The 22,241-nt window shown below is 44.6% G+C and overlaps 1 protein-coding gene across 1 annotated transcript in view; it reads right to left on the bottom strand.

The window, feature by feature from the left end:
- The window catches only part of LOC126204278 (PR domain zinc finger protein 1-like), an 87,408-nt gene that overhangs the window by 43,815 nt on the left and 21,352 nt on the right, over positions 1-22,241 (bottom strand). Inside the window, exon 2 of the mRNA XM_049938666.1 lies at positions 17,915-18,126. Coding sequence (XP_049794623.1) covers positions 17,915-18,126 — 212 coding nt within the window. The remainder of the gene's footprint in view (positions 1-17,914; positions 18,127-22,241) is intronic.

The following is a 22,241-nucleotide window of genomic DNA, read 5'->3' as shown; positions in this document are numbered from 1 at the left end:
CACATTTTCTAACTCTGTATGACAAATCTATATTTTTTACCTTTATTTTTAGTACAACATCCCTCTGCTCCACATTGAAAATCAACAATTTTGGAATAAAACCTGAATTAAACATTGACAATTTCAACTTTACTATAAATACTGTTTATTTTTGATAACTATGTAGAACAAAAATGTTCTGTAGATTACACAGCCCTTTGCATATCCTGTTTCACTTCCTAGACGGCTTACCGCTTCCGGTATTTAGGCTAAACTCGGAAGACACTGACCGCACACGTAAAGAAAGTAATCGTCATGAGGTAACGCCTACTAGGTATGCAACACACCATACGTACAGGTAATGTGGGTATGACATGAACTGACCAAAGGTACTAGGAAAGCTACTGTAGTCACAACTTACTTTTGGTAGTCTACGGTAACCTATCGTAGTTTTACAGCTGTACTTTGCCCGAATGTCAGGATGGTTCCTCCAAATAGACCACAGCCACTTTTGTTTTCGTATCCCCAAAGAAGCAAGTGGTCCTTGCTGTCGGCGAGATATAAAGCCTTAACCTCACTGTTTTCCTTCATTCTTTTGTTAAACTGTCAAGTAAGCCGCGGTTTCTGAAGAAGATTTTGCAGCCGATCCCTCCGCGGTTTTCAGGAAAGCTTCCTTTGTGTCGTGTCGGCTTTACACGTCGCCGAGCTGCGACAAATACCCAGTGGCGGCGAGGATGGGGTGCGGAAGTGGGTCAGCTGCGCTAAGCTCCGTGTTGGAGCTGAATTAGGCTGCAAATCGACCGCTATAATTTGCTCTCCGCTGCAGAGTCTGTGCGACGTGTCGGCTACATCGGTGTCTGTCTAGACAGACAGGGAGCAGATGAGCGCTCCGTTGGCTACAAGTTGCCTGCCCTGAGATTTGCGTATGGTTGTAGGAGCGTCAGCGTCCAGCGCGAGCTGGAAGACAAAAATGGACCAGCGCAATTTAAACAGAGGCTCTGCTAGTATCAACCACCAATTATGACGTACGCTATTGCTAAACAAAGTCAAGCACTGATCCAGCTTGAAATTTTCTGTCTAAATGCAGGAGAGACAGCATTGTACTCGCAACTATGCAGACTATCAAATCAAGGGAAACCTAAATCTGGATGGCTGGATATGGATCTGAACTGCTGTCCTCCCGAATGAGAGTCCAGTGACTAGGTATTACTCTCCCTCGCTCGGTCGCCCACTAACGTAAGAGCCGAAGTTGCGAAACTTCGGAGAATTTTAAACTGTAATAATGCAACATTTGTTGTACACTTTACTTGGTATTGAATGCAACTGTGTTTATGGATAAAGGTTCTCTGTTTTGGTGTAAACTGCATCATGGTAAAAAGATGTTCACTGATTAATATTCTGTCGATACCAAGGTCTTTAGAGAATGAACACCATCTCAATTGCTCGAGGTTGGGACAAGGACTCGGCTGTGGCTTCTTTGAGAGAACCATGCCCGCAACACCTTCAGATGATTCAGTAACGTCTAATTCAGACTAGCTGGAGAAGATCTGAACCTCGACACCCTCGAGACTGCCGGACGTTGTGGCCGAGCGGTTCTAGGTGCTTCAGTCCGGAACCACGCGACTGCTACGGTCGTAGGTTCGAATCCTGCCTCGGGCATGGATATGTGTGATGTCCTTAGGTTAGTTAGATATAAGTAGTTCTAAGTTATAGGGCACTGATGACCTCAGATGTTAAGTCCCACAGTGCTCAGAGCCATTTGAACCATTTGAACCCTCGAGACGAGAGTTTCTTACGCAGCGTACCTCTTCGGATTATCCATCGCATGATTTGCAATCTCGGATCGATACATGTCGATCGTGAGAATGAGCAGCAGAATTTTTATTTTCAGTTGCAATGAAATTACTGTCCTCGCTTACCCTAGCAATACCAACGCATTTTTCATAACGCCCATTACCAGTGGGGCAGAGGGAACGTTGGGGTCGGGAGGAAGAGGGGTGGGGTATTTTATGCCCACCCTAAAACAATTTTAAAAAGTGCTAACTGTTATTGACTTACATTAAGAACATACCGCTACTTTTTAAAGAGGCACTGATGTGTCAGTGGGGTCTAGAACACAAAAATCTCTTTTAGCACACTTTTAGCAAAATTAGTAGATTTTCAGTAACCTGTAATGTGAAGGAGCGCTAGTTAATACCCAACCTAAAAAAATTAAAAATGCAAATTTCGTTAACTGTTGTTGACTTTTACTCACAGCATATTTTTAGTAAGTAAGGTACTGAACCCGAAAATATTGAAAACGAATCTACTAATGAGACAAATTTTTGAGTTAAGTCTAACAGAAAAAAGTTAAAGCATTTATGGATCTGGTAGAGGAATTCGTTAGAAACAATAAGTATTTTTCCAAAATTTTGAAGTATAAAGCAACTGATTAGATTATAATGTTTTCAAAAGGTGAGCACAAAATACCTTCCTCCCCCCCCCCTCCCCCCCCCCCCCCCTAGTATTGCAGGGATTAGTGTATTCCCTTGCTAGACGAGCAACATCGTTGGTTTTCTTCGTTATACACACGTAGTACTGGACTACATTTTCCTCACGGCATCGTCACTACTATATCGGCAGTGGACAGAATTTAGAGTTTGTTACTTTTTATTATGGCGTGTGCTGTTGCGTACTGACGCATCACTGATCAACGACTATGTGCAATATGTTATTGTGTGCTGTGACGGTATTGATGTCGATAGTAATGTCTGTAGAGCCGAAACCAGTGTGGAGTCGAATCTTATCAGTAAGTATATCGCTGGATTTCCATCAGTTTCTGTGTAATGCATGCCGTCTTTAATGCAGAGGCATTGTCGTGCTGTTGACGAAAATGTCTATATCTGCCTAGGCTGTTTCAGCGAAGATGTGCTGATTCGAGGAATTAATGGTACATCCGTAGAAAATCATACCGACGATAGGCTTTTATCGTAGCGGTTCCAACTTATTGAAACGAACTATTACAGAAATAGTGGACTAACTTTCGAAACTTTAAGCACTGACAAACTACCGACTTGTAGAGAAATTAATTGAATGTGGTCCAGGCAGAGTTAGGGCGGTGGGTTATTGAGTTTCAGCTGTAAATACAAAAATTGTATAAAAATTGTATAAAAAATTGTATAAATACAAAAATTGTATCAAATGTTCTTATTGAAATGTTCCATGTCCATTTAACAGTCGAACGCAAAAAACAAGTCATATAGGGTCAGATAATCTGAACTCTAAGTACGAGTATACACTTGTTGCTGTCACCACTTTGCACTGACGTCCAATATGCAAGAACTGGCTTAAATCTAAATCAAGCATTGTGAGATGCCGTGTTAAAGTTCACGTCTGAGAAATATATGCAAAAACTAGACATGTCTAATGTTCCTATTCTGCAGGGAGAAAAATTTTGCTTTTGAATCTAAATATACACTGTGCTTTTAATCTTGCGCTGTAGGGTTTGTTTTTACTGCGGCAGCGAGTCAATTGCTGTTTCCGGCTTTACTATCTACCTTCCTGAATGAAACATGCAGACAGAGCATAGTTGAATTGCGCTCAATATTTCACGTAGTCTGTGTACACGTTAATTTCACTTTCATTGCATTCATCTTTCTCAACAAATAAGGCTGGAACGGATTTACCTATTACAGCTGTCACGGACCTCACACGTTTGCTTTAAAGACTTTGAATAATTAATAACTTTGCTCGAGTTCGCCGTGGCAGCTACTGTGGTTCTATTTTGAAGGTAAATGATTTTAAAAGCTTTTCAGGAACCCTGAATGATGTTTTCCGTTCTGAGTTTTTCTGTTACCGAAGGCTGTTCAAGAGATAGATTACACGCTACAGTTAATTTTAGAAAACTTACCTTTCCATTCCGTATTTAGAATAAAGTAGCTGAGCTGACTTATTTATCTGCGTATGAAGTGATATTACAGCACAACAGCGTAGGTAATGGAATGGCTTGAGATATCATTAGGATGCTGTGATATTAACGTTATCAGTACAAATACTTCTAATCAACCTTCTTTTTCATGCTGTACTTATTTCTGTACCGCTATACAATAAAATAAAGCGGTGACGGGCTGAAGTTTACAGCGAGACTCAAGGATTCTCCTCAAACGCTCTCGAGTTACACCCTCTCAGGAAAACCGATAAAATCCGTTTGCAGAGCATCATTCAGTGGGAGCGCCGTTTCAGTAAGCAAATAAGAGTAACGACCGCCGACAGGCTCTGGAAATAGATTAAAAATCGGGGATGCAGCTGCAACTGTCGTGTTCCTTGGCTTTACATCGAATCTCGCATGAACACTGTAGAGTCGTGTGCTAATGAGTCTTCAAAGTAGCCTAATTTTAAGTTACGTCCTGTAATATTAAAGTGGTACAGTCTTTTTTTTCCCAAGAGAGCCTGGTTCACACTCTTGTTAGGTTCATCCAGATACAACTTTTCTGTGTTCTTTGTTACTCACCTCAGTCGAATTCTTGAATGATTATTTTAACAAAGTCCGAAATGCTTCGCTATCTCATTGACATAGTATTCTAGTGTAACTCTTCACAAAGGCAAAAAATATTCATTTTACAAGAGTTGTACGTAGGGTTCACACACGTGCATCTTGGAGACATTTCTTTATGCAGCTGGAAAAATTAAACACAGTGCCACAGTGCATTTATTCGCTTACGAAACTGGTAAGTAACAGTCCACCTGAGTTTAAGATATTCATAAGCACAACACTAAAAGAAACGTTCCTCATTACCCATTAATGAATCTAACTTTGACGCAGAAAGGAGAGAAATACGCGCATTTGACAACCTACCTATGTAAATAAAATGCGGGTGACGGCAGAAGTATTTTGAAATGCAAATGAAAGATGTTTCTCCTTAAAAACTGTCTGTTTACTACAGAAGCATTCTTGACGGACAGAAATAATTAAACATTTTCACAGAAAAAAGCCTCTAAATGGCTAGCACGTAGCAAATAGGTATCCCTTCTAAGATTCTTCAGGAGCATTTCCAACGGTGTTTCGACAAATATTTGCAATTACATTTTTGCAATGCGTAACTCACGTCAGTAAATAATGCTCAACGCTCATCACGTCTTTCACGCGACGCCCATTGTCGACGGAAAGCGTCTGTTTGTTTCCCATTACAATCAAAACGATTTTTAAAGCGGAATTTTACGTGCCCATTCGATAGAGATTCGATAAAGCGGTCCCAAATTAGTCTGGTGCGATATTCGATTTATCGATATGTATTAACAGAGAAAGTAAAACACGAAGAACAGACAGTACTCTAGCTGAGTAGCTGAGTAGCGGTGCTGCATGACGGTAGCAGTCAAGGCGCCGCTACATTGCCGCTGAAGTACTGGTTATTCTTCGGGTTTTAATGTTTTCTTATGCAAAGTGCCAATCTGCGATTTAAAGTTTCGACTTCGCCAATGTGACTAAAATTGATGGCTACGCGTATATCTAATCAGCTTGCTGGACATGAAAGTCATTAGTTGCATCTACGTTCGTGAAGTACATTTTGTTTCTGTACATACGCCTTCTTGAGAAACAGAGGCATGGAATTAGTTGTGTTGACGAGAAAAACGGATTGTTCTGTTCACTGCCAAAGCAATGTTCAACGGAATGCTGAGCGATGGAACGTATTTAGGATGGGCGGAGGGGACTATCAGTCGTTCAGGTAGAGCGTGGCCCGAGTATCGATCCAGCTATTCAGTGTAGGTGTCTTGTGGTTTCAGTAACTCAGTCGTAGAGAAATATCAGTTTCATCCGCCAAAGTCTCCTCTGATTTCATCCTCCATAGCTGAACATGTCACCTACGATCACGTTGTCGACAGGTGTTAATGACGTCTGCAATTCTCATGACTAGGGTTCTCTGCCCAGCCTTTTGCAGCTGATACTGGCAGTGTGGCGCAGTGACCATTATCTCGGGGTCGATTCTGTTTGGAAGCTGCGGAGCGGTATACCACTGGCAGAAGCAGCAGAAAGCGCTGATAAGAAGCCTGCCATCGATTTAGACGCCGGCAGGAAGTGTGACGATCGCGGCCCAGACAAAACGTCGCGGCGTTGCTCTATTGGCGAGAGTCCGGTCTGCTATTGGCCAGTTCTGGGACTCCCACGAACGACCGCAAACCGGAGGTGATTTCGCCGGCTAGAGCGCCGCTGGCCGTGAATTTTAGTTCAGCTTTCCGCCACACGTCAGCGGTGATGTAGCGCCCCGTGTGGAACGCTGAGGGGAGCGGACAATCTATGGGGGAGGATTTCTGAAGTCCCGCACACAGGTGGCCATCGATATGGGAGGAAAATGATGAAAGGTGAGGGAATTTCGATTATGACGGCAGCAGCGGAAACGCGCAGCAAGTGCTTTTGTTCTGAACTCCCGCCAGAAAGAGTACCATACTGCGCTACTACCTGTCCGGCATATTCTGTCGGACATATTACGCAGTACACCCGGCGGGAGCGAGGTCGTAAACGCACCTCAGAAAGCAGGCGTTTGACCTGAAGGTAACTGACTCTAAAAACTGTGACAGAAGAAGCTGTGATGTCCAGTTTTTTTATCAGAAAGGGAGGAGAGCTGGTTGAATGCAATTTCTGCTTACCCAACCTTCCATGAATGTTCTGTGTGAAATCCAGGATAAGTCTACAATGAAACTTGCTTGAAGTCCAGCCAGGAATCTGTTCTAAAGTAATCACACTTGACGAAGACAATTATGTCAGTCGTATAAATGGGTAGCGAAATCGTATTGTTAACATGGATAGCAACCACGAATTCGTGCAGCTGTAGACGACGCTTTGAGGCACATGCTGAGCGTAAGAACCTACGCCCAGGAACATCATCCAGAACTAATTTCGTTAATACAAGGGAAAAAAACGACGCTCCGCGAAGAAATTATCCAAATGGGACGGAATTCGGTGGATGTGATGTGCATGTGCAGGCAAATGATTACAATTTCAGAAAAATTGAATAATTTATTCTAGAGAAAGAGCCTCACATACTGAGCAAGTCGATAACGCGTTGGTCCACCTTTGCACCTATGAAAACAGCAATTTGGCTTGGCATTGACTGACAGAGTCGTTGGATGTCCTCTTAAGGGACATCGTGCCAAGTTCTGTCCAACTGCTGAGTTAGATGATCAGAACCCTGAGATGGTTTGAGGGCCCTGCCAATAACGCTCCGGTAACCTTGCTGGCCGAGGTAGAATTTGCCAAGCACAAAGAGGAGCAGTAGAAACTTTCGCCATATGCGGGCGGGCATTATCTTGTTGAAATGTAAACCCAGGATTGCTTGCCATGAAGGGCAACAAAACGGGAAGTAGAATATCGTCAACGCACCGCTGTGCTGTAAAGGTCTGCTGATAACATCCAAAGGGGCTCCACTATAAAAAGGAATGACGCCCCAGATCATTGCTGCTGGTTGTAAGGCCAATCAAGCTGCTATCCCACTACGTATTTTTTTAGGGGGGGGGGGCGGCGCCATCAGACACATCTTCGCTGGTCATCTGAGGCTCAGTTCGAAGCGGGACTCTTAACTGAAGACAATTTTACTCCAGTCAATGAAATTCCAGACCGAAGACGTGCTGGAGACGCCCCGGACATTGGTCGGATACCAACCTGATTACTGCTCGCCATACAGCCCGATGGTCGAGAATGATGGTCACTACTGTCACTTTTATTTTCATAGCAGGACCCCTTTGGCTATCATCCGCGGTACACTTACAACAAAGCGATACGTCGACGATATTCTAGTCTCCGTTTTATTGCCCTTCATGGCAAGCCAACCAGGGCTTACATTTCAGCAATATAACAACCGCCCGCGCACCGCTCGATTTCCTATTGAATGTCTTCGTGTCTGCCAAACCCTATCTTGTCCAACAAGGTCGCCAGGTCTCTCTCCTACTGGGAAGGTTTGGACCATTACGGTCAGGGCCCTCCAACCATCTCGGGATTTTGAAGATCTAACGTGCCAATTGGACACAAGTTGGCGAGATATTTTTCAGGACGACATCCAACAACTCTATCAATCAATGCCAAGTCGAAAACTGCTTGACGAAAGGCCACAGGTGGACCATTGCGTTACTGAACTGCTTAATTTGTGAATCTCTTTCTCTTGAATAAATCACCTATTTTTTCCGAATCTGAAAATTTCCATCCCGCTCGGATAATTCTTGGAGCGTCATTTTCTTGTTTTAGAGCGTATTTGGTTTGTTGGGCTAAAATTTTTATTCTCGCTTATTTATTCACCGTGGCGTTCAGTAAATGCCCACTTTCATTCAAGTTGTAGGCCGATTTGGCGTCCATGGCTGGGAGTCGTCGATCTCTAAACCACATCAGTTGAGCCTAATCTTCTTCCATTTGAATAACACAAACTCAAGGTAATTTAGCCAAATGTGGGCCTTACAAGGTAATGTCAACAGCCCGCGTGCATAACGCTGTATAAAAATCGGTTCATGTCATTTGGGCAGAAATCAGATCCTGTCACGACTGCACAAAATGCCCTACACAGATGTCCTCCTCTGATTAATGTCTCTATTTGATTTCGTACGACAGTGTCTGCAGTGGCAATCTAGCGCCAGCGACCCGCACGGGCGTAACTTCAATAGATCGTTTGCAGTGATTCGACGTCTGGTTTTACCTCTTGATGGATATCTGGACACTTCACCCAGCGTAATGTGTAGCCCTGCGGCAGTTTATAATGTTAGAGCAATTTTGACCTCATGCTACCTGCAGTCATTTCATAAATAAATCGCTTTTATAGTATCCTACTAACACTACAACACAACGTTTTAATTAGACGTTGTTCAGAGGACAGAAAGTCTCATCGACATTAAGGTCATTAGAAACAGTGCACGAAGGGTGAGCAACGTGAAGGGACTATGCCGGCAGTCACCCCGTGTGTCTTGCGGCACATCATTCCGACAGGAGGGCTAGGTGGGCCCATACTGCCACAAAAGTTCTTTGTAAATTTGACTCGATATTGTAATCACTCGAAAAATAACATCGCATTTCTTCTCATTTCGTGAAGTTCCGTTTCGTTTCCGTCTCTGGGTGCTTCACTTCTGTCAGGCAGCGATCTGGTGTGAGTTCCCATTCTTCTAATGTTTTGATTGTACGTTAGGTAACTGTTATTCCCTTGTTGAGTCTTTAGAGTGGGACGGTTTAATTTATGCTTTTACACACAGATCCGTATCTACATATTTCATAAACCACTGTACCGCGTTCGTCCGAGTGCATATTATACCAACCACGACGACTCAAATTTTAACAAATATTAGCCACTCTACCTTTTACTGCATTCGAGTATGTTGCGAGAAAAATATGATTATCTGCACGCCTCTGTACCTGATGTAATCTCTCTGCTCTGATTTCAGCATTCCTACGCAATTTAGTCGATGGAGGTAGTAGTGCGGGGGAATACTGATAGCAAGTATCAGTAAAATACGGACCTAGTTTGGTGCATACACAGCAACTTCTTACGTTAGTATTATGTATCATATTGCGGTACTAACTGTAATTTAATACTTATAGTAAGTGCATAGAAAATCGTGTTGTTTAGTTAAGCCTCCTGTGAGGTGGATATTCCAGGGCTGTACCAGCATTTTTCAGCAAATTTCACCGTATTCAGTTCTTTCTACTACAGTGCGAAAATAGATTTAATAATATGTTAGGTGACAGTATCAATGAATGAAGTGTAGGTAGTTATAGAATTGTGTTTTAGAGAGTATGTCCTTCTGGGAATCTTTTCACTGGTGGCCATACACGTAAGGCGATTTTTACGTTTTAGTATAAGTGCCTCTAGTTTTTGAATCATCCACGTACTGCACGGGATCAAAGGGGGTGTGCGCCACGCGATCAGCCAAGTGGAGCGTCCATGCGGCCACAATTACAGGTCACCGTTAAGTTACGTCAGCACCAAGCGGGTCAGCCGGATTCACATACAGAAAACGCCTTTGTACAAAATAGTAGAGGAACTGTTCAACGGTGTTTACCTTGCTTCTGGGCAATCGTCGCTGGCACGGATGTGCTTTGCTTTGTTAAGGGAACAAGATCTCTTCGTTTTCTCTTCGTTTTCCTCTTCCCCGCGTCTTCCTCCCTTCGCTAATCATCAGGTTCTCGTCTTCCACCTTCCACAGTACACAAAGGAGAAGGAAGAAGGCGAAACGCGTGACCTACACACACGTACGGCACATGGCACGAACTCTTGAAATTATTTCAGGTCGTTGGCAGCGGCGCCTATCGCTTACTAGTTTCTCGTCTCGCTGCACCAGGAATCTGAAAGTTGATGGCCGAGACGGGTTCGTTGGCAGCTGTTTTCTGCGAAAGCCAATGCTCTGTAGCTTTCAAGAAATATTTATTCCCTGGCTCTGTTTTGCCGGAGAAGCGTATTAAAAACTCGGCAATTCTTATTAAGAAGAGCCTTTTATTTGATTATTTTTCGCTGTAAATAAGAGAACGCGAGCAATTAAATTAACTCTCAAAATGTCGTTAGAGAGGCGTTTGTGCATTTCGAGCGGAATAATACAAGCTCTAATAAAGAAATTTAAAACGTGTTCTTTTTAAAAGGAGATTTCTCAGACCAGAGATATACGCATTACGTTTCCCGCGTTCTATGCCAGCAATGCGCAAAACGCATTGCGGACATCTAAAGTTCCTACTGTCTCCATATCTTAAGAGTAAATGTAGCGCGGTGCGGTTTCCGTTTTTAAATGTATACGGGTTGAGTGAAACTAATCTGTTTCCCCTTAAACATCAGTTAAAGAGGTAATCATTCTATTTTAACCGAGATTTTAAAAATTACTATCATAGCTCTATTAACTATGATGGTATCGGCACGACCTTTTGTTCGCAAATTACGCTACTGTAATTTTTATTAATGCCGCAGCATTTCTTACTGAGATGATTTCAACCGCATTTCCATCTCTGAAATACAACAGTTAATTCCGGTGAATGTTAATATGAATATCAAAGAATCTATCTGCTGTGTCTAAATCACATTTAATTCCATGTCGGATAAAACCAAAGATACTCTTTACGCTGACGTATTGGAGTGACTTGATGTCATATGAAATGATGGCACCGGCTTTAAATAGTTATACCTAAAGAATATCGGAACTGCTGCGTATTTGGTTTAGCTGCGTTAGGCTATACAAGCCGCTATAGGAGGTGAGTAACGTAGTTAAACCTACAAACAGTTTTATCATTAGCAGAATGTTTCGTGTGGTTTCATAATTGATCAGTCGTGCCTATCCTAAAGCCTTTTCTTATTTATTTAAAGAAAATATCAAACTCCAAGCTACCGTAGTCAAATGAAGACACAAGTCTCCATCTTCAAAACAGATTTGTGCGTTTTCCTAAATAACTTATACATCATTGTTGGGAACAATGTGAAGACTATCGTAAGAGAAGCAGCGTTGTTGTAGGAAGGAGAAATGCCCAGACTAGATTCAGAACAAAATTTGTTTCAAGTATTGACACAATGTTAACTTAATGCTGATATGATATGTTTTTGAGTCTAGGTAGGTAGGTGGAGCGAAGTGAAACAATAATCGCATGACCACAGGCAACACGTGGCATGATGGTTATCTGTGGGCGTGTTGGCATTGCATCGAAGGTCTGTTTATGGCGACGGTTCATAATCGATATGCTGTGCAGTGATACAATGGAGGTGAACAACGCAAAATAATACTTAAGAATCTCAAAGTTGGGAACATAGTAGCCTATGTTTATCATCAAAATATTCCGCCTAGTGCTACAATAGGCAACTGATACACAGATTTTATGACTTCGAGAAATACTGTTCTCGACATATTACTGCCAAGTATGGGTTGCAAAAGTAAGTGTAGCTAGTAAACTGCTGTTGGTGTGCTTACTTCGAGGTGTACACATAAGCGTCCATGATTTATAATCCGTCATTACTTGTGGTAACGCTAAAGCAGACTGCGTACGAATTCGCTGCTTTTGAAGAATCCCCGCAAAATGTACTAAAATCTGCCTGACGATGTTATGCCACGCCATTTTGTTACCTGATACGTTACAGAACTGTGATAGATTTTGGCGATCCCGTGCGTGTAAGGTGTATTTACTATTACGCATCACCGTGTAGAAACCACTTTTAACCCACATATGTCTAATCTCTTTTTTGTTGGCAAAATACGGCCATGTTTAGCTAAAAACTATTTCTTAAGCTGGACACGAGAATGTACCTTACACTTCATCAAAACGATCATTAACACTGTCTAAAAGAATGCACCTGGACTATCGTGAACGCCATGAGCTCGACACTTTATATGGTTATTGACGGTGAAAGAGAAGTAAGTATAAACTATGGTATCCACATGGTGACCGTGTAACTAGATGAAGATACTTATAACGCTAGCAGATGTTTACCACTCTGTCACGTAACTCTGATGATGCGACAATAATCAGTCGGATAGTAATATCACCTTTGTAAATAGAGTATCCTCATGAGAATCAAACAGAAACGAAACCATGGCCAATATTAACCGCTTCAGCTTAAGCTAACAAGTCTAATTTCGGAAGACTATTTTTAGCGGTTGACAAAAGCTCTGTTTTGTAATTATAGTCTTAATGAGGGACATTTTCTACTAAATTAAGCACACAGGCTTTCTTTCAGCTCTGAGAGCGGATATTCTGGCGCTAAGAACGAAATGGAAACGCCCAATTGCTCTCGACCTCGACCGCATCTACATTTGAACATTTTCCAAGAAGACTGCTTGGGAAAATAACGCTGTGACTGTTGGGAGCTATATTACGAGGTGATCGTGTGCATTGTTGAATTGCGAAGCTTATGGATTCTGTTTGCATTTAAGCATTTCGTGCTTTTCTCGAGAATTCACATGGACAAACAAAACTCTATGAAGTATGACCCTACGACACAGAAGTATACAGCGACCTAATGTTCAAATTTTGTGGAGCTGAAAACAGTCTTTGATGGTAAATGTAGCCGGCCGTTGTGGCCGTGCGGTTCTAGGCGCTTCAGTCTGGACCCGCGTGACCGCTACGGTCGCAGGTTCGAATCCTGCCTCGGGCATGGATGTGTGTGATGTCCTTAGGTTAGTTAGGTTTAAGTAGTTCTAAGTTCTAGGGGACTGATGACCACTGATGTTGAGTCCCATAGTGCTCAGAGCCATTTGATGGTAAATGTTTTCTTTATTTTATGGCCGCGACTCACGGCCTAGCGGCTAGCGTCTCTGCCTCTAGATTGCAGGGTACCGGGTTCGATTCTCGGTCGGGTTGGAGACTTTCTTCGCTCGGGGCCTGGATGTTTGTGTTGTCCTAATCATTTCATCTCATCTGTCTTCTTCAGAAAGACGTGCAAGTCGGCAAAGTGGCGTCAGATAGAAAGATATCCGTCAGACATACGCACAGCCGTAGGTAGGGTCTCCCTGACAGTGATGCCATGTGATCATCTCATGATTGCTTTCGATCTATGAAATTATCAGATGCGTCGCAGCCTAACACTAAAAATATGTTGAAGCTCCTGATTGGCGACACCAGGAGTCAAGCCGCCCGAGTCGGACTGGAAAACTGCCAGCTAGCAGGAAATGTTGAGCAGGTCGAGGTGAACACGGAAGCGATTGCAACAAGCGGGACCGGCCGAGCGCCCAGTTTGCAGACGATGCACAAAGATGTCACGGGAACAGACAAGTATCGTCATGCTGGTGACAGAGCAGAGTGTTACAAGAAATCCGAGTTATAACGCAACAAGGGCGTATGAAAGACGAAAGTACGGAGGTCTGAAGGGCAGACTTGCGAGAAAACGCGTGCTTATGACGCCAGTGTTAAAAATGGTTCAAATGGCTCTGAGCACTATGGGACTTAACATCTATGGTCATCAGTCCCCTAGAACTTAGAACTACTTAAACCTAACTAACCTAAGGACATCACACAACACCCAGCCATCACGAGGCAGAGAAAATCCCTGACCCCGCCGGGAATCGAACCCGGGAACCCGGGCGTGGGAAGCGAGGACGCTACCGCACGACCACGAGATGCGGGCGTCAGTGTTAACCCAACGCAGTAGAGCGTATAGAAAGAGCAACCATTAACACTACACCTTTCCTAATCTCACTCCCTCTTGCAGCTGTCCTGTGATACAGGGGAGGCTATATCAGTCGACCCTCTGCGCGCCTAATTGTCTATAATCATTTACGCAGTCGCCCTTTTCGCTGGAAAGACTCTGCCAATGTAACCTAACTGCAAGCTGCAGCGTCAGCTTCTAAGTCGCCACTAAAGTGGTGCAGAGACCACCATCCTCCTGCTGGCCTACTGAAGGCCTGCCCAGCAGGTCCAAGAAGCGGTTCGCCTTCCGCCGTCGTGAGGGGAGCCGCTGATGCTGTTTGTCCCGTTCCTGCAGGCGACGCTGATGCTGCCAGCCTGTGTCTCCGGTCTGGAGACCACGGGTCGAACTCTACATAGCACCGAGTACTACAGGTTTGGCTGGAGGGTGAGCCTCCTGGGTAGACGTACTCAACGAAAGCACTTAGTAGATCAGCCCGCAGAGGGTGCTGTGAGCTGCCGTCCATCGAGAGCCACTCCAGATGAGATGCCTGGGAGTCAGCAAACCACCCATGATGTAATGGTTGCCAGGCGCGCCTTCCGTCGATGTAGCACTGCTGCCGAGTGACACGACTCCGTTACTGCTGACTGGGTCCGCACACTGCTGGCCCGAGTGAGCTGCCTGCGTCTGGAGAAGACATTCCTGTATTTCTGATCAAAAAATCTTTCGTTGCGAATAACGTTTTCTTGACGCTGTCGAGCGTGGACAGACCCTCCTCATCACACCCTGCTTGGCACAATCGTGACAACCGTAGGGGTGTTAGACTGGACCCACTATACCAGCTCAGGAAGGCAGACGCATCTGACGATGTTCAAACTATGTTCAAATCCCCTTCCACCCATACAAATTTGTCTCTTCCATGATTCCCCCAAATCGCTTAAGGCGAATGTTGCGGTGATTTCTTTAAAAAGGCACTTCCAATTTCCTTCCTCAATGCTTTTATAATAACCAAAACGTCATATGAAGGTCAAATTCTACTCTCTCTTTTTTAGTGTGCGTACTCAGTTACTGATATATTGGATAGCTTGATCATAAAATACCAGGCTCTGGATCCAAAGGTCTTGGGTTCAGTCCCCAGTCATTTCCAAGATTATACCCGTCAATACGTATTTAACCTGTGGTAATATTTATCAGTATGAAATGTACCCAATTTTTTCCACAGCAGTTCAGATTTCAAGGTAAACTGTAGGTTCCTCTTTGACTGACTGGCTAAAAGTCACCTACATCTTTATCTACATTCATAATCCACAAGTCACTGTATGATGCGTGGCAGAGAGTTCTTTGTACCGTTACTAGTCATTTCGGTTCCTGTTACACTCGCAAATAGAGCTAGTGGAAAACGACTGCCTATATGACTCCGTCCGAACCCTAAGTTTTCTTATTTGTGGTCCTTACGCGAAATCGTACGTTGCGGCAGTAGGATCGTTCTGCAGTCAGCTTCAGATTCCTTTTCTCTAAATACTCTCAATACCGTTCCTCGAAAAGAGAGTCACCATCCCTCCTGGGATTTATATTTGAGTTCCTGAAGCATTTCAATAATATTCGCGTATTTATCGAGTCTGCCGGTAACAAATGTAGCAGCCCACCTCTGAACTGCTTCACTGTCTTCCTATTATCCGACCTGGCGGTGATCTCAACCACTCCAGCAGTACTCAAGAGTGGGCCGCACTAGAATTCTATATATGGTCACCTTTACAGACGAACCACACGTTCCTAAAACTCTGCCAATAAGCTAAAGCCATCCATTTGCCTTCTCCACTACAGTCCTTACATGCTCGTTCCAATTCGCATCACTTTGCAACGTTACGTCCAGATATTTAAGCAACGTGACTGTGTCAGGCTTGACTCCGCTGATGCTGTATTCGATTATTACGGGATTGTTTATTCTACTTGTCTGCATAAACTTACATTATTATACAGCTCTAGCTATCTGCCGTTCATCACACCAACTAGAAATTTTGTCAAGGTCATCTTGTATTCTCCTACAGTCGCTCAAGGACTACATTTTCCCGTACACCACAGCATCAAGCATCATCAGCAAACAAGTGCTGACTGCTGCTCACCTCTTCTGTCAGGTCATTTATATAGGTAGAGAATAACTCTTTGGGGCATTCCTGACGATCCCCTCGTCTCTGACAAACAGCGGTCGTCGAGGACAACGTACTGAGTCCTATTACTTAAGAAATCTTCAAGCCATTCGTATATTTGGGAACCTACATTACTGGCCATTAAAATTGCTACACCACGAAGATGACGTGCTACAGACGCGAAATTTAGATGACAGGAAGAAGATGCTGTGATATGCTAATGATTAGCTTTTCAGAGCATTCACACAAGGTTGGCGCCGGTGGCGACACCTACAACGTGCTCACATGAGGAAAGTTTACAACCGATTTCTCATACAGAAACAGCAGTTGACCGGCGTTGCCTGGTGAAACGTTGTGATGCCTCGTGTAAGAAGGAGAAATGCGTACCATGACGTTTCCGACTTTTATAAAGGTCGGATTGTAGCCTATCGCGATTGCGGTTTACCGTATCGCGGCATTGCTGCTTGCGTTGGTCGAGGTCCAATGACTGTTAGCAGAATATGGAATCGATGGGTTGAGGAGGGTAATACTGAACGCCGTGCTGGATCCCAGCAGGCATCTTATCCGCATGGCTGTAACGGATCGTGCAGCCACTGAGTCAATAGATGGGGACGTTTACAAGACAACAACCATCTCTACGAACAGTTCGACGACGTTTGCAGCTGCATGGACTATCAGCTCGGAGACCATGGCTGCGGTACCCCTGACGCTGCATGACAGACAGGAGCGCTTGCGATGGTGTACTCAACGACGAACCTGGGTGCACGAATGGCAAAACGTCATTTTTTCGGATGAATCCAGGTTCTGTTTACAGCACCATGATGGTCACATCCGTGTTTGGTGACATCACGGTGAACGCCCACTGAAAGCGTGTATTCGTCATCGCCGTACCGGCGTATCACCCGGCGTGATGCTATGGGGTGCCATTGGTTACACGACTCAGTCACCTCTTGTTCGCATTGACGGCACTTTGAACAGTGGACGTTACATTTCAGATGAGTTACGACCCGTGGCTCTACCCTTCATTCGATCCCAGCGAAACCCTACATTTCAGCAGGATAACGCACGACCGCATGTTGTGGGTCCTGTACGGCCTTTCTGGATACAGAAAATGTTCGACTGCTGCCCTGCCCAGCACTTTCTCGAGATCTCTCACCAACTGAACACGTCTGGTCAATGGTGGCCGAGCAACTGGTTCGTCACAATACGCCAGTCACTACTCTTGATGAACTGTAGAATCGTGTTGAAGCTGCATGGGCAGCTGTACCTGTACACGCCATCCAAACTCTGACTCAAAGCCCAGGCGTATCAAGGCCTTTATTACGGCCAGAGGTGGTTGTTCTGGGTACTGATTTCTCAGGATCTATGCACCCAAAATTGCGTGAAAATGTAATCACATGTCAGTTCTAGTACAATATATTTGTCCAATGAATACCCGTTTATCATCTGCATTTCTTCTTGGTGTAGCAATTCTAATGGCCAGTAGTGTATTTTGTATGCCCGTATATTCTGACCAAAGTTCGAAACAAGCAATGTCGTATTTCCTCCGATAATACCGTGCTGACTACAGAAATGTTTTGTTCAGGAAAAGTGCATGAGGGGTGCAGATTTTGAGGGCTTAATTGACCTACCTTCATGACGGCAGCGGTGTGTCTGTCGTTGTTGGGTTTACCACACGCTGGGACTCACCTGCCTCCGCTGCTGGCTAGACTGAGAGAGTGGCTAGAGACATGTTGGGTTGGTACTCACATCGCTGAGCGCTTGGCTGGGTCGCAGCACCAGGTTGCGGGGCAGCGACTCCTGCGCGCGGTTGGGGCAGCCCGGCTCCGTGGCGACGTCGGGCACGATGTACACCACGTGCTTCTCGAACTCATCCTCTCGGAGGGTGCTAGGGTCGAAAGCGGGGTCGGCGCCAACGACGGCCGACACGGGGACGCTACTGCCGCCCCCGCCGCCTCCGCCTCCGGCGCCGGCGCCACTCCCGCCCCCGCCTCCGCCACCGTCGCGCTCCTCCTGTACCACAAACAAGATGCCCGTCAGAGGTGGGAGACAACTTTTGTTTGCTTCTCGCCGCTGCTGATGGTGATGGCGATGTGGAGGTTTCCGGCAAGGACCCTCGAGGTACTGGAACCTGCTTACACCTATGTCGGAAAAAAGATATCTAGAATCCCTGTGTAATGCGGAAATTGACAACTAGATATCACGAAAGGCGCACCTGTCTGTATAAAAGAAGGTGGCGAATGTTTTTGTCAGTAGAGTATCAGTAACAGCAATATGAATCGGAGCTTCCAACGTGGACTAGCCATTGGATATCAGCTGAATGACAGACCCGTCAGGAACATTTCAACCAATCTAAAGCTGCCCGAGTCGACGATTGCTGAATGTTATTGTGACGTAGAAAAGCGAAGTAACGACCACAGTTAAGTCAAATACAGGCAGACGCATGTACTTCAGGACAGGGAGCGTCGAGCTTTACGGTAGGCGGGTGTAAAAAAATTGCATGACATCAGCGAAAATAAGCAGTCGTTAGTTCCAAAGTGCTAGTAGCAGTCTAGCTAGCACAATGGCTCTGCGCAGGGAGTTGAAAGTAATGGGGTACAATGGTGTAGCAGCTCGTCATAAGCCACTCATTTCTGTAAATGGTTCAAATGGCTCTGAGCACTATGGGACTTAACATCTGAGGTCATCAGTCCCCTATAACTTAGAACTATTTAAAACCTAACTAACCTAAGGACATCACACAACACCCAGTCATCACGAGGCAGAGAAAATCCCTGACCCCGCCGGGAATCGAACCCGGGAACCCGGGCGCGGGAAGCGAGGACGCTACCGCACGACCACGAGCTGCGGACGATGATCGTTTATATCAGCCTGACAGTGCACCTTGCCATAAAACAGCACATGTGTGGCAATGGTTTGTGGGTAATAGCATTCCTGAAATGGATTGGTCTACCCAAAGTCCATAGCTAAATCCAACGAAACACCTGTGGGATGAGTTAATTTCGCACTAGAACCCAGGGTCAACATCACTACCTTCTGCGCTTTCAGGACTTGTGGAATAATGGGCTGTCATTCCTCCACAGACTTTCAGACATCTCATTGAAAGTGACCAGAGATCAAGCCGTCACAAAAGCGAGAAGACAAATCCCATTTCTTGTTCAGTAATAAGTGTCCAACTACCTTTGATCAGATAGTCTACTTGGTATGTGATATCGAGAATAAACTAGGCAAGCCTGGATGATCACTAGCGCTGTGTTATTAAGAAACAAATCAGAATACGGAGCCATCAGAAAGGTAATTAAAATTTCGCAAGATATCGATGTAATAACTGTAGCATGCTAAACTGTCAAATTGTAAAGATATATGCCACAAAAGAAAGGAACACAGCTGCAACCACAAGAAGCCTTTACATACAAATGTGAGTAATTATGACATGGCTCAGATATAGCTAATTTTTGCTTGTAGGAAAAGAAAGGGTAGCTACTACTATTTTTTTGGTCTCCCAATGCACAATATGATATGGCCGGGGCTGGTTTAATAAATTACGCTATGACGGCCGAAATGTCATTTTTACTTCACTGTTTACATATTTCCTTGTACGTCCTAACCGCTCTAAATGCAAGAACCCATTACGTCGTTCAGTGACATCGCTATTACTCTAAATATTTTCTTTTCTGTGTGAGAGTTACGTAATGTTTCAGCATTACTGTAATTGATTATCAAGTCTACTTTCAAACTTGGTATATTATGTTTTCTTACTATCTTTTTTTCTGGAGGCAAGCACAAAAATTTTATCTGCAAAACAAAGATGTCTCAGCTATATTACGTTTTTTTCTTCGTTTTCCCAGTTTAAAGATATGAAACTACCTCCAGAGCTACTAAAAATAATATTGGCGGTACAGAATCAAAAATGGTTCAAATGGCTCTGAGCACTATGGGACTCAACTGCTGTGGTCATAAGTCCCCTAGAACTTAGAACTACTTAAACCTAACTAACCTAAGGACAGCACACAACACCCAGCCATCACGAGGCAGAGAAAATCCCTGACCCCGCCGGGAATCGAACCCGGGAACCCGGGCGTGGGAAGCGAGAACGCTACCGCACGACCACGAGATGCGGGCGGTACAGAATCAGCTTATGTGACTCTTGAGCTTCTACATTAACGAAAGTCAGTGAAGTTCTAACACTGATGTATACAATGAGCTGACAAAAGTCACGGGATACCGATACGCACATATACAGGTGTCGGTAGTATCGCATACCCAAGGTATAAAAGGCCAGTGCATTGGCGCACCTATCGTTTTTACTCAGGTGATCAGCGTGGAAAAGGTTTCCGGTGTGATTATGGCCGCAGGGTAGGAATTAAACAGACTTTGAACGTGGACTGGTACTTGCAGCTAGACGAATGGGACAGTCCATTTCGGAAATCATTAGGGAATTCAATATTCCGAGATCCACAGTGTCCGGAGTGCATCGAGAATACCATATTTCAGGCATTACCTCTCACCACGGACAACGCAGTGCCCAACGACCTTCGCGTAACGACCGAGAACAGCGGCGTATGCGTAGAGCGGTCAGTCGTAACAGACAAGCAAAACTGCGTGAAAAAACCGCACAAATCAATGTGGGACGTACGACGAACGTATCCGTTACGACAGTGCAGCGAAACATTGCGTTAATAGGCAATGGCAGCAGACGACCGACGTGAATGTCTTTGCTGGCAGCAGGACATCACCTGCAGCGCATCTCTTGGATTCGTGAGCACATCGGTTGGACTTTAGGTGACTGTAAACCATGGTCTGGTAGTTAAGAGCTGATGGTAACGTTCGAGTGTTGCGCAGACCCCATGACGCCATGAACCCAAGTTGTCAACAAGGCATTGTGCAAACTATTGGAGGCTACATAATGGTGTGAGCTGTGTTTAAATGGAATGTACTGCGTCCTCTGGTGCAGCTGAACCTATCATTTACTGTAAATGGTTATGTTCGGCTCATTGGATGTACAGCTGCTCACGGACTTCATGTTGCCAAACAACTAAGTCATGTCACCGGGCCACAATTGAAGAACAAATGGTTCAAATGGCTGTGAGTACTATGGGACTTAACTTCTGAGGTCATCAGTCCTCTAGAACTTAGAACTACTTAAACCTAACTAACCTAAGGACATCACACACATCCATGCCCGAGGCAGGATTCGAACCTGCGACCGTAGCGGTCGCGCGGTTCCAGACTGTAGCGCCTAGAACCGCTCGGCCATCACGGCCGGCGTTTGAAGAACATTCCGGAAAATTTCGGCTAATGATTTGGCCACCCAGATCGCCCGACATGAATGCCATCGAACATTTATGGGACAAGATGATGACGTCTGTCTGTTCGTGCACAAGATCCTACAACGGCAACAGTTTCGCAATTATGGACTGCTATGGAGGCAGCATGGCTCAATATTTCTGCAAGGGACTTCCAGACAACTTGTTGACTCCATGCCACGTCGAGATTCTGTACTACCATGGTCGAAATGAGGTCCGACACGATCTCGCATGACTTTTGTCACTTTATTGTATTCTCTTCAGTATTCTGACATAGGTTTAATAAATGTCTTGTTTAACAAAGGCCGTCAGTACGAAGTTTGTTGATACTGAGTCAAAAGCTTTTTTAGAATCTCCGAATCCCATTCAGAGTAGTCAGTCATCAACCTTGCTTCATTCTTTAATTTTGTCCAGAGAAATCCACTGAGCTCTAAGGTCTGAGATACAAGCGCTTCCAAAGCCAGTTTATCCTTCTGCTTGTCTAAAATTAAATGCCTGTAAGTCAGACAGCCTACGACCTGGAATGTATTTGGCACACATGTACACGAATGTTTATGCCACGATATATGAAGGCCGAAATTTGTCAGAAGCGGCGTAATGAAATACTAGTTTTTGGAAAACATTTTTCGCAGAAGGATATTACTTTTATGGACGCCAGCCCAAAGAAACTGACTGAACGATCTCTCTCTCTCTCTCTCCTCTCTCTCCTCCTCCCCTTCTCTCTACGTCTTCTCAGAATCGATTAAAATCACTTCTCACGCAGTCCAGGC

Source organism: Schistocerca nitens, chromosome 9 (assembly GCF_023898315.1).
Source record: "Schistocerca nitens isolate TAMUIC-IGC-003100 chromosome 9, iqSchNite1.1, whole genome shotgun sequence".
Lineage (NCBI taxonomy): Eukaryota > Metazoa > Arthropoda > Insecta > Orthoptera > Acrididae > Schistocerca > Schistocerca nitens.
The sequence above is the reverse complement of the archived record's forward strand: the minus strand, read 5'-3'. Positions and strand labels throughout refer to the sequence as shown.